Raw genomic sequence first — 21,545 nt, 5'->3', positions numbered from 1 at the left:
TACGCAACAGTTTCTTCGTGATAACAACTTTGAAGTGATTCCTCAGGCTCCCTAATCACCTGACCTGGCTTCTAGTGACTTTTGGCTTTTTCCAACAATGAAAGACACTCTCCGTGGCCGCACAGTCACCAGCCGTGCTGCTATTGCCTCAGCGATTTTCCAGTGGTCAAAACAGACTCCTAAAGAAGCCTTCGCCGCTGCCATGGAATCACGGCGTCAGCGTTGTGAAAAATGTGTACGTCTGCAGGGCGATTACGTCGAGAAGTAACGCCAGTTACATCGATTTCGGGTGAGTAGTTAATTAGAAAAAAAAATCGGAGGCCTTAGAACTTGAATGCACCTCGTATGATGAAACGTCCCCTAAGGACGTGCAAATTGTATAACGAAATTCTTTGCGAATTCTGGGTACAATGACGACAAAGTTCTCGGGAAATCCTGTTGCATAAATTTAGAGAAAAATGATTAGAAGAAGACTGTGTGGCCATTGTGCTGCTACCAACAAATATTCTGCCAATGCATCATGAGATTACGATAAGGAGATTACTGTGTGTACAGCAGTCATTTTTCCCTCGCTCAATACGAGAATGAATAGGATTTACAATCTTGCTGTTTAAAAAAGGAAGCTGCTACTATTCCTACATTTGAAGTACTACCAATAAACTGCCGCGCTGTAACCTCTCCAGGAATAATGGCACCAATTGTTTTCTGTGAATTTACACAGGTAACTTTCTACATCAAAATTAAATTGGTACGACGTATCGTCCGCCATACACTGTACAGTGACTTCCTGATTACGTATGTAGATGTGGATGAAAAAGGACACGTGATGATCTCGCCATCGCCACGATGTTAAACTTAAATGTTCCTCTTTTCCTTAGAAACTGTCTCTCGTAACTTGTTACAATTAGGTTACAATGTGACCTTGGGCGTCTGCATGAAATTGCTACTTTTTTTTATAAGTGACTGGAATGCAACAGTAAGGTTCAACGTGACAGTTGAATTTTTGTCAGAGCTGCCGGAGATGTGTGTTTCAGGTATGCTTGCTTGTGTGAATGTGTGTGTGTGGTTTTCTTTTCTGAGGAAGGCTTTGGCTGAAAGCTAAATATGTAACAGTCTTCTCGTTGTGCCTGTCTTCAACTCAACAAATCATCTTTGCGATGAGTAGTAATCAATTCCATTCCTAATTTTGTGGTTTATGCCTTTATATTATTAATATGAATATGGAAGCCACACTTTTGATTTAACAATATGAATTTAAATATTTTTATGATTAATTCCAAGGTATTCAGTGAGTTTTTCATGAGAAATATTTTTATTAACACACTAATAATGTTATGTTATCACTGAAAATTGAATTAAAAAATACCCGAGGAAATACTCTTGGAATGCAACACAGATATCATGTAAAAGATGAAAATAGTACTTGCACTGTAAGGAAACGGAAGTAAACTTAAAAAGCCACACTTCTCCTATCACGGCAATGTTAAACTTGCTATTTACGAGGGCCATATTGAAAGTAGTAAGCAACACTTTTTAAATCTCTTAATATTTATTTTTTAGAGATACCAAGTGTATCATCGTAATTTACATACTTTTCTCTCGTTTTTCAACATCGTCTCCATTTCTTTGCAGATGTTTTCCTATCTTTCTGCAAATTTCTAAATACTCTTACAACAGAAATCCATTCCAGATGCAAGACACTGACACACTGCTTTCTGAACATCCGTCTCGTAATGTTCATCACCTTCATTTTGAAATCTCTGGGGAAAGTTTTAGCTGATTGTTTTAATCTGAAGCGTGTGGTCTTTGGTCAATACACATAGGAGTCAACGGGCACATACATTTTGATAACCTAAGCTTTGAAACATTTCTTGCACTACACTGTGACCTACTGGAAGCTTAACAGCGATTTCGCTCACTGTGATATGCCTTTCATGTCTAGTGAGATGACGAACTGTCCCTCGTAGCGGACATGAAGGCAGTTCGCAGGCGACCGGTACGAGGCTTTTACCATCTTTGAAATGCTTCACGCATCTCCTAACAGTAGTAGCACCCAAACAGTCATTTCCAAAGGCAAGTTGAAGTCTGAAGTAAATTTCAGTAGTAGATTTTCCCTCTTTACCAAGGAATTCAATGACAGCACGATACTGAAGCGAAACATAGATGACCGCCATTTTGGAAGTACTGCCTCTGGTCACGTGACAGAAGCTAATGACGTCACAATATAGCAACATGCGGTGGACAGGCTGTAGCTTACCATCATGCTGTCGGTTGTTATGTTGTTGGAAATTGAATTTCAACAATGGGTTGATCACGACTTTAAGCGTGACCCTCGTAGAAACACTGCAGATACTCATTACTGAAATTGAGCCAGAATGGCCGGCCGAAGTGGCCGTGCGGTTAAAGGCGCTGCAGTCTGGAACCGCAAGACCACTACGGTCGCAGGTTCGAATCCTGCCTCGGGCATGGATGTTTGTGATGTCATTAGGTTAGTTAGGTTTAACTAGTTCTACGTTCTAGGGGACTAATGACCTCAGCAGTTGAGTCCCATAGTGCTCAGAGCCATTTGAACCATTTGAGCCAGAATGTCGTAACATAAACTAAGGTGACGGAAGTCATGAGATATCTCCTAACTTTATACCTGGCCTCCTTTTGCTCTCCTTTGCTCTTGACACTGTGGATCTCTGAATGCTTAACTGCCGAACGATTTCCGAAATGGAATGTACCATGCGCCTAGCTCCAACTACCATTCTGCGTTCTAAGTCAGCTGATTTCCATCGTGCGGCCATAATCACGTCGGAAACGGTTTCAAATGAATTAGCAGAGTACAAATGACGGCTCCGCCAATGCATAGACCTTTTATATTTTGTGTGCGCGATACTACCGCCATCTTTATACGTACATTTGTCTGCCCCATGACTTTTGTCACCTCAGGTTCCGGGAGGGATCAAGTGCCCCCTTTGCGGGTGCCTATGTATATGAAACAGAAGAAGTGCTTGTGTCTCGCTTAGTTTTGTTTCCTCTGTGTCATCTCTTCGGACCTACCTGCTTTGCCCCCACAGTACCTCCCCCCTCTTGCGCGCTGGTGACGGGCTCGTTCTTGTGTTGCAGTGCACTCGCTGCCTAACCTGACGGTGCTGAGCCTGTCGGGCTGCAGCAAGATCACGGACGACGGGGTGGAGCTAATCGCCGAGAACCTGGGCAAGCTGCGCTCGCTCGACCTGTCGTGGTGCCCGCGCATCACGGACGCCGCTCTCGAGTACATCGCCTGCGACCTCAACCAGCTGGAGGAGCTCACGCTAGACCGGTGAGTGGCGAGCCGCGCCGCACTGTCCTTGTCGACAGAGAGCCGTCCACGTCCTCAATACGCTGCGGAGATGCGATATCGCTTCCTCTTAGCCATTTTATAGTGAATCCGCTAGCTTTGAGCTAGCCATCGCCACTTATATTGCCCCACCGAACTTCTGAGTAAATCTTCATAATAGTTGTGTGTTTTTCAGTAAATACAGCATACAGAAAAGAAATCATAGTCATCTCATTTAATCAAATAAGGCTCGTAAGTGACAGAAAATACAATTACAAAATAACCTCTAATCTCTTGGCATCTAAAATACCAGGGGGCGTTAAATAAATAATGCAACAATTTTTTTTTCGGGAAGTTTCAGTTGAAAAGATGCGGAGTTTGCTGTGGATCATCGTGGAATATTCTCTCCTCAGATTTTTGGACAACATGGTTGTGGAGATGAAGCAGCGATTAGTATGATTAATCACTTATTCAAAAACAGTCTTAATCGCATTTATTATTATTATACCGCCAACCGGTTTCAACCCGACGTAGGAATCATCTTCTGGGCGTTTACACCATTGGTCGACTGCTGGTGGTGTCACTACTGTCTACATACCAGCAGCGTGTACGGGTATGGAGACAACTTCATGAATCCATTGACCCTGCACATCAGCAGGGGCTGTTCAAGCTGGTGGAGGCTCTGTAATGGTGTGGGGCGTGTGCAGCTGGAGTGATATGGGACCCTTGATATGTCTAGATACGACTCTGACAGGTGACACACACGAAAGCAGCCTGTCTGATCACCTGCATCCATTCATGTCCATTGTGTATTCCGACGGACTTGGGTAATTCCAGCAGGACAATGCGACAACCTACACGTTCTGAGTGCTACAGAGTGGCTCCAGGAACTCAGAAGAGTTTAAACACTTGCGCTGGCCACCAAACTCCCAAGATATGAACATTATTGAGCATATCTGGGATTCCTTGCAACGTGCTGTTCAGAAGAAATTTACACCCCTTCGTACTCTCACGGATTTATGGATAACTCTGCAGGATTCGTGGTGTCATTTCCCACCAGCACTGCTTTAGATATTAGTCGAGGGCATGCCTCGTCACGTTGCAGCACTGTTGCTCGCTCGCGGGGACCGTACACGGTATTAGGCAGGTGTAGCAGTTTATTTGGCTCTTCAGTGTACATTTGTGTGTGTGTGTGTGTGTGTGTGTGTGTGTGTGTGTGTGTGTGTGTGTGCCGTCTTTCGCTTCTCAACTTACATAGCTTCCTATCTGTCCAATATTATTCCTAAAGGACTCTTGAATTCATCGCATCACACCGCACTTCTGCAACAAATGCACGGAAAATGGCTGTCTGCCATGAAGAAGATGAAGCAGTCGCGTCAGATTTCGTGAATTGTAAAGAGACACTGCTTTCGAATTGTACATGCATTACCGATATTCGGAAGAATTATTATCAGATAACAACAAGTATCAATGTACAAGTTATGTCCAGTACTTTTAATAAAAACAAAGAGTTTTCAATAACAAGCTACCCGATTTACTAGCAGTCGCTATTCCACGACTTAGTACATCCCTAACAAATTCGTAGAAAAAGGTTAAAATTTCTTGACATGAATGATATCACATTCTGCCACAAAGCACACTTATAATCATACATGGTAAGCTGTTAGATCTTACGTTTGCTTTCCACCTTATTTGGGAGGCGTTCACAAAATGACGACACGAGGATAAACGCAGTGAAACGCAGTAAAGTGGTCTCTCAAAACACAACATATTTTTCTTCCTCTTCACAAGCTGTAAGAGATAGATGTGTAATTGTCTTGGGCAGCTGAACTATACTGATAGCTCCAGTTATGAAAGAGGAAGTGGCACTTACAGCAAATCTACTGGAAGAGATAAGACGGAAGAATTCTCGCAGCCTGTAGCTTGAACTGTAAAAACGATAACCTCGTAAAAGACGGCTCAAATTTTCTTAGCTTAGCGGCTACTCACTAATTTCTGAGTTACGAACATAATGCTGCGACTGTGCGGAAAAGAGGTGACGGTGCAGAGTTGTTTCCATTCTTTTAATAAAAAGATGGTAGTTGCTGCATGAAATGACGAAAGGTCCGTGTGACATTAAAAGCGTAATTCATCCGTTTTTAAAGGAAGGCTCATCGGAGATACGCTCATATTAATAGGCCTACATCGCTGACATAAATCTCCTGTAGAAACAAAGAACACGTTTGTGCTCGTTTGTGATGTCCTTTCTACAAACCGAAAGCCACCTCTGTAAGAATCGATCTGGATACTGTAAACAGGTATTGCTTGCAAATCACTCACGCGACCCAGACACGAATATTGCTCATCCGTGTGGGACCCCTACCAAAAAGGACTAACAGCACAACCGCCCACAGATTTCTTTGACCCGCGGAATAGCGTCACAGAGATGCTAAAGAAGCTGAACTGGCAGACTCTTTCGAAATTTGGAAATTTGTGGTAAGGTCTTATAGGACCAAACTGCTGAGGTCATCGGTCCCTAAGCTTGCACACTACTTAATCTAACTTAAACTAACTTATTCTAAGGACGACACACACACCCATGCCCGAGGGAGGATTCGAACCTCTGAAGGGGGAGAGCCGCGCGGACCGTGACAAGACGCCCAAGTCTGCTTGGCTACCCCGCGCGGCGGCAGACTCTTTAAAACAGATGCAAACTACCCCGAGGAAGCCTACTTAGAAAGTTTCAAGAACCATCTTTAAATGGCAAATGTAGGAATTTGCCATATCCTATACGGATAATGAAGACAAGTTTAATTACGAGCGTGCGCACAGGCATATAACAGTCATCTTCGCATCGCTCATTCCGCATATGGAACGGGGAGAATGCTAATAACTAGTACAATGGGAAGTACCCGCTGCCATGCACTTCACATTGGTTTGCAGGACATGGATTTAGATGTAGATTACGTGCTTGCTCTATACCTCAGTGAATTCCTAAAGGCAACAGACAGCGTCGCCCAGATTGATGTCACAGTTTCTTCTCTTCCGGCAAGCCTTCGAAACAATTCCACAATGTCTTCTAGTCACTAGTCAACAAAATACGAGCTTACGAAATACCAGGACCAACTTTATAAATGTATCGAAGCTACCATAATCCCAGAAAATACAATTCCGTAAGTTGTTCTCAACGAGTTTATTTATTCTCTTGCGAATCCTCCCAATTGCCAAATACGTGTCGGAACTGGGTACACGTCCTGACGTAGGGTATTCCTGGGAGTTGTGTCAGGACCCAGATTCTGGCTCCTCATTGCGACTTCGCTTACTTCCAAAGTATGGAACTCGAAATTATAATAAATAATGTAAAATATAAATCAAAAAGACTCCTTTGTTATTGTTTTATTGTTTTTAAGTTTGTTTTTATTTTTTACACACAATACGATTAGAAAATTTCAAAATATACAACATTTTTCGTTTTTTGCGTACTGTGTGCTAAGAGTATGAACTGGTTTTTACCGAACTATCAGTTCGTGAACGGGTAATATGCACCTGACCTTGCATAAAACATACTGATCGTAAATCAAGTCGAACGTATTTGAATGTCTGACCCTGAACCTTGTTTATTATTACCGCAAACGAAACTTTGATTGGAAACTGAAGTTGCTTAAAATGGATGGGTAATTTGGTTGGGATTATTGGTATACGAGGTATGAGGGAGACCTCTCCAGCTGCTGGGTTTGTGAGGATAGTACCTCCAGTGCAGTCATTTTGCATACTTTTAATCTGCAAACGGGTAGCACCAAAAAATTACTGACGATTCAGGTTGCGTCGTAGCGCTGTAATCGTAAGCCTATAAGACATAAATGCAACTTTCCTAATAAGTGTGTCTCAGAAGGAATGTTCAGTAGCCGGCCGTGGTGGCCGTGCGGTTCTAGGCGCTCCAGTCCGGAGCCGCGCTGCTGCTACGGTCGCAGGTTCGAATCCCGCCTCGGGCATGGGTGTGTGTGATGTCCTTAGGTTAGTTAGGTTTAAGTAGTTCTAAGTTCTAGGGGACTGATGACCACAGCAATTGAGTCCCATAGTGCTCAGAGCCATTTGAACCAATGTTCAGTATTCAGGTATACGACAAGAACAATCATCCGAAGCATAAAACTTCATACGGACTTATGCCCTATTTCAAATGGTTTCCGAGATAGAAAACATTTAATGTGCATTTGTTTTTGGACTAATGGCGCACACGTATATGTGTTACCTAATCACTGGGCTGGTCGTGGTAATTGCTATAATTAACTGGCAGCCAAGAACGTCAGACCTCAAGCCATTAGATTTTTGTTTATGGCGTTGGATGAAGCCTGGCCCGTACAAACGAAAGGTGGATACGTGAGATGAACTGCTAGGTCCCGTTATGGTCGCTGCTGCCCTCACTAAGGAGCGTGCCGAGCCACTTGGACAAGTATCGTATGTTCTCCAAAAATTACACAAAAGCACTGAATTTGACGGTAGGAGACAGAAAATTTATTGTGAACTACACAACAGCTGTAATGTGACGTGTACGATATTGCTTGGAAGTGAATGTGCTGAAAGTGCGTGTTTTTCAACCTGCAATTTGTAAAACGCATGTTTTAATGTTTAATAACTGTTGTACTTAACGTCCATATGTAAACCCGACAATGTAATTGGATAATAAAGAAAGTAAATAATAATTTACATTAAGCCTGTTCTGTTTCGGAAATCATTTACAATAGGCCATACGATCGTAGGAAGTTCCTCCTTTCAAAAGATGGTTTCTATCACATCCCTCAGTAACGCCGTTTCCTCCTGGAACCTCCTACATACAGGTTTTCTGTTAAAACCGACTGCGAGGTATGCAACCTTTGTTTATAACCGTATATACGGAGAAGCGACCTATATGCTAGAAACAATATTTTGATTCATCTGAAGTGCTACCATCTCCGATGACTCGACTTCTTGATGTTTAAGAATAATTTCAGTTTCTTGTTCATCGTCAGCAAGCTTTTGGGGGCTCGGTCCCTTAGGACTGCTGAGATAATCTTTATCTGCCCCACTGCAGACTCCTAACTAAGGTACGAGCATATGGGATTGGTTCCCAAGTATGTGAGTGGCTCGAAGACTTCTTAAGTAATAGAACCCATTACGTTGTTCTCGATGGTGAGTGTTCATCGGAGGTGACGGTATCATCTGGAGTGCCCCAGGTCCGCTGTTGTTTTCTATCTACATAAATGATCTTTTGGATAGGGTGCATAGCAATGTGTCGTCGTTGAGTGACTGTAGGAGGATACAAGATGACTTGGACAGGATTTGTGATTGGTGTAAAGAATGGCAGCTAACTCTAAATATAGATAAATGTAAATTAATGCAGATGAATAGGAAAAAGAATCCTGTAATGTTTGAATACTCCATTAGTAGTGTAGCGCTTGACACAGTCACGTCGTTTAAATATTTGGGCGTAACATTGCAGAACGATATGAGGTGGGACAAGCATGTAATGGCAGTTGTGGGGAAGGCGGATAGTCGTCTTCGGTTCATTGGTAGAATTTTGGGAAGATGTGGTTCATCTGTAAAGGAGACCGCATATAAAGCACTAATACGACCTATTCTTGAGTACTGTTCGAGCGTTTGGGATCACCATCAGATAAGATTGAGGGAGGACATAGAAGCAATTCAGAGGCGGGCTGCTAGATTTGTTACTGGTAGGTTTGATCGTCACGCGAGTGTTACGGGAATGCTTCAGGAACTTGGGTGGGAGTCTTTAGAGGAAAGGAGGCGTTCTTTTCGTGAATCGCTACTGAGGAAATTTAGAGAACCAGCATTTGAGGCTGACTGCAGTATAATTTTACTGCCGCCAACTTACATTTCGCAGAAAGACCACAAAGATAAGAGAGATTAGGGCTCGTACAGAGGCATATAGGCAGTCATTTTTCCCTCGTTCTGTTTGGGAGTGGAACAGGGAGAGAAGATGCAAGTTGTGGTACGAGGTACCCTCCGCCACGCACCGTATGGTGGATTGCGGAGTATGTATGTAGATGTAGATCTATTCATCTAAAATGGGTCTTCTCTAATTATTCCTGGCATTCTAATCCTATGAGATATCCCTGGGTTAACAGTTCTACTGTAGTTAAGATGCCTATTCTTCTGCTTTAGGTTGTTCATTTTTTTGTAGCGTTCCTGGCATGAGGTTTTATTTGGTCTTCTAGTAGCTCGTTGTTGTTCCTGATGTATGTCGTCTGTCCTAGCCCATCTTGGGACTTTTAGAATGATTCTCAAGCATCTGTTTGGAAGCATATGTAATAGTCTGATGTTAGTATTGCTTTTCATTTCCCAAGTGATGCACCCATGTAGTATTGTTGGTAAAATCGTGATTTTCTATAGCCTTAAGTTCGGTTCTGGTTTTCGTTTGGGTGCTCGTTAGCAGCGGATACATTCTGTTTATGAATCTAATAATTTTCTCCATTTCTCTCGGTGCATCTGATCCCAGCGTTGTGAATTCTACCTCTGAGTTCAGGTCGTCTTCTTGTAAACATTATTATACAGAGAAGCAGTATACATGCTAGAAATAATATTTTTGTTACATCTGAAGTGCGACCACCTTCGATGGGTGTCGGCGTTCAGTATGATCATATTTTCTTTCGTCCAGCTTTCTGTTGTTGGAAACAATTAGTCTAATGGTTCAAATGCCTTCTCGTCATAGTTAACACTTATTGTAAGAAAGAAAACGAAACCAAACATTTTCACAGCAGAACGCCGTATTTTCTTTCTAGCAGTCAGTTTCAAAAGAAAACTGTACATTACTGCCTAAAAATATGTTTATTGGAGTATCGAGTAAAGATATGAAATTTATTTGATGTTTGTGAAAATGAACATAAGCTTTGTGCAGGAAATGTGACTGCGATTAATTTAACTATGATGATGCGCTACGTTTGGTCGATAGTCAAGTGGAAGAGATGATAGGACAAAATTGGTGACTACCACTGAAACTGATATTTATCCAATCGTGGGTTAGCCTGGACAGCATTAAGGCCATCACTCACAAATATTCGGGTTAACGGTAACTAAGTTACCTATTTGCGCCACACAAATCGACTGATTAGCAGAAGGCACCGTGGATGAAAAGCGCTGGTGATTTCATTAAAGCGTGTGACAAGCGCCTACATTTTCCAAATATCGCCTTCACATTATAATTCTGGCACTATCAATTCGATTCAGAGTAAATGAGGTAATCAGTACAGTCACAAAACTCCGCTACACGATTAAGCATCACATGTCGATGGACAGCTCAAGATATGAGATACAAATGCTTCGATCGATTTCAGACGTGTTCTCTGACGTAAGCGAATTGTTGCCAACGGACACTTTTCGGAGTCGAATAAACATATCTCGTTTTTATCCTGTATTTTATTTATCTTGTGTTGCAATTCATTGACCTTTTTAAATGCTTCTTCCATGACGTCAGTCTTTTGAGTAAAGCCTTCTAAAATTCTGGGAATAGAACAACTAACAGGACGCTTGCTAAGGCTAAAGGCATCATACACAAATTCACCGTACGAAATTCTTACTCCTGGAAGAGGCTGGGGGAAAAAAGCCGCAGTCGCCATTCGACGTGAGAGGAGGGAAAGCCGCTGTTATGAAGACGATGTGGGACAGCCGAGCGCTTCTGCCCGTCAGGAGAGCTGAATGCTCTTTCCGAAGAGGCCTCAGTCGCTTTCAGCTTCCACACAAAACGCCAGCTTCGTGGAGCACTGCGCCTTCCGGTAATGGTGGCTGCCCGCATTCAACGTGGCCGCATCATATTTCTTGTTCAGCTCCTACGTCTCTGGAGCACGGGGCTGCAAAGGCTGTGGCGCTACAGTAATACGCCGAAAATAGCAACGTCCCAGCCTCAACTATGTGCTTCCGTACGTCCTCCTGCCCTTCCCTTTACTTGCTGATTCCTATTTCTCACACTCTTTTTACGGCAGTGTTACCAAATTCGCAAATTATTTCCAGTAAACGTTTCCTAACTCCACTACAAATGATTATATGTTCTTGTAACTCCCATATTTATTCTTCAACAAGTCCATTATTTACGAGCGCAGGTTGGGAGCATGTCAATCAACTTCGAGGTGTTGCTCGTATTTCACATTTTAATAGCAAAGAGAATAATTGAACATACTATTTTTAAAGTTCATTTCAGTCAATGCTGCCATGTATTGTTTAATGACTATACCGATTAGTTAGTTAGTTACATGTTCCATTGATCAATCTCACGGTAACCGTTATGATGTGGAATGTGTCAAGTGCATAAGAAATGCGCACATTAATCAAGGTTTCTTAAAAAAAATAAAAAATAAAAAAAAGCTTAATACACTCCTGGAAATTGAAATAAGAACACCGTGAATTCATTGTCCCAGGAAGGGGAAACTTTGTTGACACATTCCTGGGGTCAGATACATCACATGATCACACTGACAGAACCACAGGCACATAGACACAGGCAACACAGCATGCACAATGTCGACACTAGTACAGTGTCCACCTTTCGCAGCAATGCAGGCTGCTATTCTCCCATGGAGACGATCGTAGAGATGCTGGATGTAGTCCTGTGGAACGGCTTGCCATGCCATTTCCACCTGGCGCCTCAGTTGGACCAGCGTTCGTGCTGGACGTGCAGACCGCGTGAGACGACGCTTCATCCAGTCCCAAACATGCTCAATGGGGGACAGATCCGGAGATCTTGCTGGCCAGGGTACTTGACTTACACCTTCTAGAGCACGTTGGGTGGCACGGGATACATGCGGACGTGCATTGTCCTGTTGGAACAGCAAGTTCCCTTGCCGGTCTAGTAATGGTAGAACGATGGGTTCGATGACGATTTGGATGTACCGTGCACTATTCAGTGTCCCCTCGACGATCACCAGTGGTGTACGGCCAGTGTAGGAGATCGCTCCCCACACCATGATGCCGGGTGTTGGCCCTGTGTGCCTCGGTCGTATGCAGTCCTGATTGTGGCGCTCACCTGCACGGCGCCAAACACGCATACGACCATCATTGGTACCAAGGCAGAAGCGACTCTCATCGCTGAAGACGACACGTCTCCATTCGTCCCTCCATTCACGCCTGTCGCGACACCACTGGAGGCGGGCTGCACGATGTTGGGGCGTGTGCGGAAGACGGCCTAACGGTGTGCGGGACCGTAGCCCAGCTTCATGGAGACGGTTGCGAATGGTCCTCGCCGATACCCCAGGAGCAACAGTGTCCCTAATTTGCTGGGAAGTGGCGGTGCGGTCCCCTACGGCACTGCGTAGGATCCTACGGTCTTGGCGTGCATCCGTGCGTCGCTGCGGTCCGGTCCCAGGTCGACGGGCACGTGCACCTTCCGCCGACCACTGGCGACAACATCGATGTACTGTGGAGACCTCACGCCCCACGTGTTGAGCAATTCGGCGGTACGTCCACCCGGCCTCCCGCATGCCCACTATACGCCCTCGCTCAAAGTCCGTCAACTGCACATACGGTTCACGTCCACGCTGTCGCGGCATGCTACCAGTGTTAAAGACTGCGATGGAGCTCCGTATGCCACGGCAAACTGGCTGACACTGACGGCGGCGGTGCACAAATGGTGCGCAGCTAGCGCCATTCGACGGCCAACACCGCGGTTCCTGGTGTGTCCGCTGTGCCGTGCGTGTGATCATTGCTTGTACAGCCCTCTCGCAGTGTCCGGAGCAAGTATGGTGGGTCTGACACACCGGTGTCAATGTGTTCTTTTTTCCATTTCCAGGAGTGTATTTTTATTACCTTCCCCATTCTTTTAAATGCCACAAAATGCATATATTATACGTACAGATTTATTTATTTCTATTCAAAAATTCATCTATGGAACAGCAGCATATTTGACCCCTTTCTGTGCCATAGATAGGTTAAGCAGAGTATAGTGTAAGTCTATCTTTCTTCCAGCATTATAATAATGGATGTCACTGTTGTTTCTAAACTGGTCCACGTTGTTGAGAAAAAATTTCATTACTGAGTAAATACACTGTGAGGCTGTTGTAAGAATTCCTAATCTTTTAAACAGATGCCTACAAGATGTGCGACTATGAGCCCCCACATTATTGTAACCACTTTTTTTTTTAGCAGTGACTAATTTTTGCCTAAGTGTTGAGTTACCCCAAAATATTATTCCATATGACATCATTTGAAATCAGAGAGTGAAAGTATGCAAAGTATATTAGCTTGCTAATTTCTGTATCCTCAAAATTAGCGACTATTCTGATTGCAAAAGTTGCTGAACCTATTCGTTTTAGGGGCTTCAAAACACGCATTTTCCAATTAAGATTCTCATCTATATGTACACCCAACTTAGTATGTTCTACCCAGGCTATTGGCTTCTGTTGATGTGTTATGTTTATTGAAGGAACTGTACTCCTTGCAGTAGAAAATTGGATGTACTGTGTTTTTCAGAGTTCAGGGCAAGCCAATTCGCAGAAAACCAATCAATAACTTTTCCAAAGGCATTATTGTATCATTTTCTATTGGAGTTTCTTTTACTGGATTAATGATGATTCCTGTATCATCAGCAAACAGTGTCTGTTTAACTTCTTGTTTCAGGTAAGTCATTCACATATATCAAGAATAGAAGGGGACCCATGATTGAACCCTGTGGAACACCTAATGTAATTTCGCCCCAGTTAGATGAAGTGGGAAACTTCCTTAAATCGCTAAGACCATACAAAGATACTTTTTTGCTTTCTGTTCTATAGGTATGACTTAAACCACTCATATGCTGTTCTGTTTATACCGTAAAATCGTAATTTCTGTAACATAATGTCATGGTTCACACGATCAAATGTTTTGGATAAGTCACAGAAAATTCCTATTGTTGACATTTTACTATTAAAAAACTTTATTATGTGGGCAGTGAAATTGTATATTTCTGTTTCAGTAGAACACCATTTTGAAAATACAAACTGTGATTTACCAAGTTCTCATTACTGCTGAGATGGTTAACTCTCTTGTGTACATTACTTTCTCAAAGATTTTTGAAAATGCTGTAAGCAAGAATACTGGACGGTAATTATCGACATCTGTGGTGTCCCCTTTTTGGTAGAGGCTTGACAATGGCATATTTTAACCTGTCTGGGAAAATACCTTGAGTTGGTGATACATTACAGATGTGACTCAGATCGTCAGCTGTAACTGCTCCACATTGTTTTAATATATCGTTAGAGATGTCTCCTATTCCGACAGAACATTTATTTTTCAAATATTTAATGATTTTCCTTATTTCACAAGAGGTTGTTGGATGACAATTAATCTGACAAGGATTTCTCAGAACTGATTCTCTGATTTCATTTGACACGTCATTACCAATAGCGCATTAATACTCTTCAGCCAGTGGTTGCGTCTAAGGGTGCTAGGCACCACTGAAATAAACTTTATAGTCACAATTATAGTTGCAAGACATGTATTTGTTCTACGACAGTGAATCAAAATTGTGATAATGGTCGTCACGATATACAATAAGTCAAAGTACACTGGAAGAAATGAAAAGCGTTAGACCATGAAGCACCGTATACCATTTAGTCTCACTTCAACAATTACCAAATCAGTCATTTTGTCACGTCCACAGCTTCCCATACCATAATTCCAGGAATTGGAGAGGTATTTGTATCGAGAATGGCTTCTTCCTGTGACGAATGGAACACTTAGATTTGTTAGAAGGATTCTGGGGAAGCATTTCATTTGTAAAGGAAACCATATATAAGATGCTAGTGCTACCAGTTCTAGAGCGTCCTTCCAATGTTTAGAGTCGCTATCAAGTAGGTATGGCAGTAGACATTAAACAAATTAAGAGAAGAGCTGTTTGGATCGTAAAGGGTCGGAAGGGCTCATACGAAAACGTTACAGAAATACTTCACAAACTGACAAACGAATCCTTGTAAGAAAGACAACACGGTTTTCTCGCAATTCTGTCAGCTGAGAGCCTGCAGTCACAGAATACTGAGTGATAACTATGCTGTCATCGTCGTTAAGTCTAACGTAAGGCTCGAAATAATAAGCCAAGAGAAAGTAATCTTTTACAGACACATACAGACCGTCGTATTTAACGCGCTCAGTATGTGAAGTGAATAGGACGGAAAACCGATAATTTTGGTATGAAGTACCCTCCGCCATCAACCATACAGTGGCTTGCGGAATCTGTATATTACGCAGTCAAATTAAAACGAGACAGATGGGACAAGTAAGTAAACTGTTTATTATTTCAAAGGCAATCGCCATAATTGTCATCATACACTACTGGCTATTAAAATTGCTACACCACGAAGATGACGTGCTACAGACGCGAAATTTAACCGACAGGAAGAAGATGCTGTGATAAGCAAATGATTAGCTTTTTAGAGCATTCACACAAGTTTGGCGCAAGTGGCGACATCTACAAAGTGCTGACATGAGGGAAGTTTCCAACCGATTTCTCATACACAAACAGCAGTTGACCGCCGTTGCCTGGCGAAACGTTGTTCTGATGCCTCGTCTAAGGAGGAGAAATGCGTACCATCACGTTTCCGAGTTTGATAAAGGTTGGATTGTAGCCTATCGCGATTGTGGTTAATCGTATCGCGACATTGCTGCTCGCGTTGGTCGAGATCCAATGACTGTTAGCAGAATATTGAATCGGTGGGTTCAGGAGGGTAATACGGAACGCCGTGCTGGATCCCAACGGCCTCGTATCACTAGCAGTCGAGATGACAGGCATCTTATCCGCATGGCTGTAACGGATCGTGCAGCCAAGTCTCGATCCCTGAGTCAACAGATGGGGACGTTTGCAAGACAACAAGCATCTGCACGAACAGTTCGACGACGTTTGCAGCAGCATGGCCTACCAGCTCGGAGACCCTTGACGCTGCATCAGAGACAGGAGAGCCTGCGATGGTGTACTCAACGACGAACCTGGGTGAACGAATGGCAAAACCTCATTTTTTCGGGTGAATCTAGGTTCTGTTTACAGCATCATGATGGTCGCATCCGTGTTTGGCGACATCGCGGTGAACGCACATTGGAAGCGTGTATTCGTCATCGCCATACTGGCGTATCACCCAGCGTGATGGTATGGGGTGCCATTGGTTACACGTCTCGGTCACCTCTTGTTCGCACTGACGGCACTTTGAACAGTGGACGTTACATTTCAGATGTGTTACGACCCGTGGCCCTAACCTTCATTCGATCCTTGCGATACCCTACATTTCAGCAGGATAATGCACGACCGCATGTTGCAGGTCCTGTACGGGCCTTTCTGGATACAGAATATGTTCGACTGCTGCCCTGGCCAGCACATTCTCCAGATCTCTCACCAATTGAAAACATCTAGTCAATGGTGGCCGAGCAACTGGCTCGTCACAATACGCCAGACACTACTCTTGATGAACTGTGGTATCGTGTTGAAGCTGCATGGGCAGCTGTACCTGTACACGCCATCGAAGCTCTGTTTGACTCAATGCCCAGGTGTATCAAGACCGTTATTACGGCCAGAGGTGGTTGTTCTTGATACTGATTTCTCAGGATCTATGCACCCAAATTGCGTGAAAATGTAATCACATGTCAGTTCTAGTATAATATATTTATCCAATGAATACCCGTTTATCATCTGCATTTCTTCTTGGTGTATAAATTTTAATGGCCAGTAGTGTATTTATCTTAGTGTGAGACAAGGCGATAGATGCCTTCATGGAAAAATGTTTGTAGTTGCATACCGAAGCATGATTGTACTCAGGCCTGCACCTCTTCGCCCGAAGCAAATCGGCGGCCACGAAGGTTTCTCTTCAGGGCGCCAAAAATACGGAAATCGCATGAGAAGAGATCGGGAAGGTATGGAGGAAATGTAAGAGCTTCCCAGCGAAACTTCTGTAGCACGGTCGAAATAACCTTGGCAACATGTGAGCGGGAATTTTGTTGGCAGGTTATTTCAACTACGCGGCCGAAGTTTCGCTGGGAAGGCCTTACATATCCTCCTTCATACAGTCCCACTGTCTATTCCCGTGTGATTTCCATATTTTTGGAGCCGTGAAGAAAGACATTCGTGGCCGTCGATTTGCTTCTGACGAAGAGATGCATTTCTCCATGAAGGCACTGACCGTCTTGTTTCACAGTGGGATAAATTTATTAACAATTATGGCGATTACTTCTGAAATAATAAAGAGTTTCCATTCAGCTGTCCCTTTCATGTAGCTGTAGGTGTGAATTAGCGTACGTACCGAGAGTATCACATTATCTTTTAATATCGCGACTGACACGAGCACACGTGAAACTAATCTTTGACTCGAGCTTCAATGAACTGCCTCAGGGAAGCACGCTATTCCCGCTTTACCCTCCCAAGGGCATCACCCACTGCGCAGTTATAATGCGTCACGCCGTTCATAGGCACCAATCGCCCCAGAATATTCAACAAAATGAAATGACGGTGCATTCGCAACAAAAAGTACGATTCAGTCATTGAGTAAGCGAATCGACACAGAGAATACCACATGTTACAGACGCCGTCACTGTTATAAGAACTGAATTGTACTTGCCGCGCGGAGTGGCCGCGCGGTATGAGGCGCCGGGTCACGGAGGTTCGAGTTCCCTCGGGCATGGGTATGTGTGTGTGTGTTGTTCTTAGCATAAGTTAGTTTAAGCAGTGTGTAAGTCTAGGGACCGATGACCTCAGCAGTTTGATCCCTTAGGAACTCATACAAATTTGAATATTTTTTCAACTGTACTTGACGAAACTGATGATGCCAATATCTTTAGGATAAGGAAGCTATCAACATAATCCTCACTTTTGACACAATATTGTTTCTTCCTTATTATTCGCAATACTCCGCCAACCCTCTGCGCTGAATACGTTTCCGTTTATTTTCAGTCAGTTAAAACATAATAAAAAGACACTGCACTGCACAACTTCCTTTTCTGCCAGTTTGTATACAATGATCAGTATCTCGTATCACCATAACTTCTCTGCTTCCTGAGGAGTAAATCAGTAATCATGTACTCTGCTGGCCGTTAACAAATCGACACTATGTAAGCTGTGTGCGGCCGGCCGGAGTGGCCGAGCGGTTCTAGGCGCTTTAGTCTGGAACCGCGCGACCACTACGGTCGCAGGTTCGAGTCCTGCCTCGGGCATGGATGTGTGTGATGTCCTTAGGTTAGTTAGGTTTAAGTAGTTCTACGTTCTAGGGGACTGATGACCTCAGATGTTAAAGTCTCATAGTGCTCAGAGCCATTTGAACCATTTAAGCTGTGTGCGACGAACATGAAACTGGCATGAAGAATACACGCTTTGATATGCATATGATTAGCATTCCATTACAGCCGCACGAAGTTTAGGGTGTTTATAAATTATTTATACAAAAGTAATTTGTGAAAAGGATAAAAAATGGCTGCGTGAAACGTTTACCAGCACATGTCGGAATGCAGCAGCGACAGCATCGTGGCTTGTAGATATTGTGCTTCATAGTTCCGAGATATTGCTGTTCGCCCGGAGCGAGATTCTACAACTGTCATCAAAATATGGAATCGATGGGTTCAGGAAGACCACAACATCTTGCAGGTTCTCTGTGGACATAAACGACTAGCGACTAATTAAACAAGCACTTTCAACGCATTTCGTGATAAAATTTCAATAACTTTTGCCTTAATGTTTTCCGGAAGTCTACTTATTCGAATAATACACACATCAAAAAAAGTTTTGCATCACACCGGTTCCCAGAACTCCTGTATCACAGACACAGTCCCTTTGACTGTTCAGAGATGACATTAAACCCGCGAAAGATGTAAAAACAACCATGCATGAGCAGCGCCTATTAGACAGCCCATCAGTTCCAGTCATTCCATCACGAAGGAGGTACACGGTTCGTGATGTCTGTAGTTCAACCATGCTAGACGGCCGCTGTCCGATCGCGTCCGCATTGTTACTTTGTGCCAGGAAGGGCTCTCAACGAGGGAAGTGTCCAGGCGTCTCGGGGTGAACCAAAGCGATATTTTTCGGACATGGAGGAGATACAGAGAGACAGGAACTGTCGATGACTTGCCTCGCTCAGGCCACCGAACGGCTACTATTGCAATGGATGACCGCCACCTACCGGATTACGGCTCGGAGGAACCCTGACAGCAACTCCACCATGTTGAATAATGCTTTTCGTGCAGCCACAGGACGTCGTGTTACGACTCAAACTGAGTGCAATAGGCTGCATGATGCGCAACTTCACTCCCGACGGCCATGACGAGGTCCATCTTTGTAACCACGACACCATGCAGCGCGGTACTGGTGGGCCCAACAACATACCGAATGGACCGCTCAGCATTGGCATCACGTTCTCTTCACTGGTGAGTGTCGCTTTTGCCTTCAACCAGACAATCGTCGGAGACTTGTTTGGAGGCAACCCGGTCAGGCTGAACGCCTTAGACACACTGTCCTGCGAGTGCAGCAAGGTGGAGGAGCACTGCTGTAATGGAGTAGCATTATGTGGGGTCGATGTACCCCTCTGGTGGTCATGGAAGGCGCCGTAACGGCTGTACGATACATGAATGCCGCCCTACAGCCTATAGTGCAACCATATCGGCAGCACATTGGCGAGGCATTCGTCTTCATGGACGACAATTCGCGCCGCCATCGTGCACATCTTGTGAATGACTTCCTTCAGGATAACGACATCGCTCGACTAGAGTGGCTAGTATGTTCTCCAGACATGAACCCTATCCAACATGCCTGGGATAGTTTGAAAAGGGCTATTTATGGACAACGTGACCCACCAACCACTCTGAGGGATCTACGCCGAATCGCCGTTGAGGAGTGGGACAATCTGGACCAACAGTGCCTTGATGAACTTGTGGATAGGATGCCACGACGAAGACAGGCATGCATCGATGCAAGAGGACGTGCTACCGGATATCAGAGGTACCGGTGTGTACAGCAATCTGGACCACCACCCCTGGAGGTCTCGCTGCATGGTGGTGCAACATGCAGTGTGCGGTTTTCATGAGCAATACAAAGGGCGAAAATGATGTTTATGTTGATCTCTATTACAATTTTGTGTACAGGTTCCGGAACTTTCGGAACCGAGGTGATACAAAACTTTTTTTGATGTGTGTTTTATTACAGCTGATTCTGCCCATTCTCATGCACACATGGTTGTGTTCTTTGACTCCACTATTGACCACGCTTGTCAGTGGCCCTTCCTCCGTTTAATTTACAGAATGAAACTGCTGTTATAAAATCTATTGCTGTTACAATGGATATGATTAAAATTTAGTCGATTGCATTATCAACAAAAAAAACCTTAAAAAATGTTCCACGTTACAGAGAAATACACCCGGCCCTAAGGAAGTGGAAAATACTAAACAAATTTCTATTCTTTTCCAAGTAAATGTATGCTGTAGTATACTGGGTTTATTGACGAATAGCCTAAATACAAATTTAATGTAACCTTTTTCACTGAAAACCACTAAAAAACTTTGTGCATACAATTAACAGTGCCAATGATCCTTTTTCTAACCCAGGTGTTTATAAAATATTACTATATAGATAAAACTGGCAGGGTGATCACACTAAGGTGCAAACAACATTTACTAGGAAACAAGGGTGGTAACGTGCACCACTCCACATTTGCCGAACATTTACTCATTACTAATCATTCCCCTAAGGATTTAGGAGAAGCCATAATTTTGTGTAAGTATGTTAAAGGGCGGAAATTAGACTTACATCAAGAAGTGGAAATTTTTAAACACTCACTCAAAGGGTACTGTAACATGGTAAATGATCAGCAGCAACTTTCGAGTTGACAGTTTCTTGAAGGTTTTACGCTGGTACTTCAAACCGGTTAATGTAGTTGTAGTTCGTTGGTGGCCTCCAGTTGTCACTCATTCTCATCAGTTTCCTATTTTTTCTTGTAAAATATTTTATCTCTTTCTATCTCCTTTTTACTGTTATAGTTGTCCGCCCCGGTAGCTGAGTGATCAGCGTGACAGAATGTCAATCCTAAGGGTCCCGGTTCGATTCTCGGCTGGGTCGGAGATTTTCTCCGCTCGGGGACTGGGTGTTGTGTTGTCCTGATCATCATCATTTCATCCCAATCGACGCGCAAGTCACCGACGTGGCGTCAAATCGAAAGACTTGCACCAGGCGAACGGTCTACCCGACAGGAGGCCCTCGTCACACGACATTAAAATTAATTAAAAAATTACAACTGTTATAATTCATTTTTAAAATTTCCCCTCCTTCTCTCTGCCTCCAGTCTCC

General features: G+C 43.7%; 1 protein-coding gene across 1 annotated transcript in view; it reads left to right on the top strand.

The window, feature by feature from the left end:
* Nucleotides 1–21,545, top strand: part of LOC126474670 (F-box/LRR-repeat protein 16) — a 788,581-nt gene that overhangs the window by 638,628 nt on the left and 128,408 nt on the right. Inside the window, exon 5 of the mRNA XM_050102149.1 lies at nt 3,112–3,307. Coding sequence (XP_049958106.1) covers nt 3,112–3,307 — 196 coding nt within the window. The remainder of the gene's footprint in view (nt 1–3,111; nt 3,308–21,545) is intronic.

Source organism: Schistocerca serialis, chromosome 4 (genome assembly GCF_023864345.2).
Source record: "Schistocerca serialis cubense isolate TAMUIC-IGC-003099 chromosome 4, iqSchSeri2.2, whole genome shotgun sequence".
NCBI classification, from domain to species: domain Eukaryota; kingdom Metazoa; phylum Arthropoda; class Insecta; order Orthoptera; family Acrididae; genus Schistocerca; species Schistocerca serialis.
Note: the sequence above shows the minus strand (reverse complement) of the source record. Positions and strands in the feature narration are given on the sequence as shown.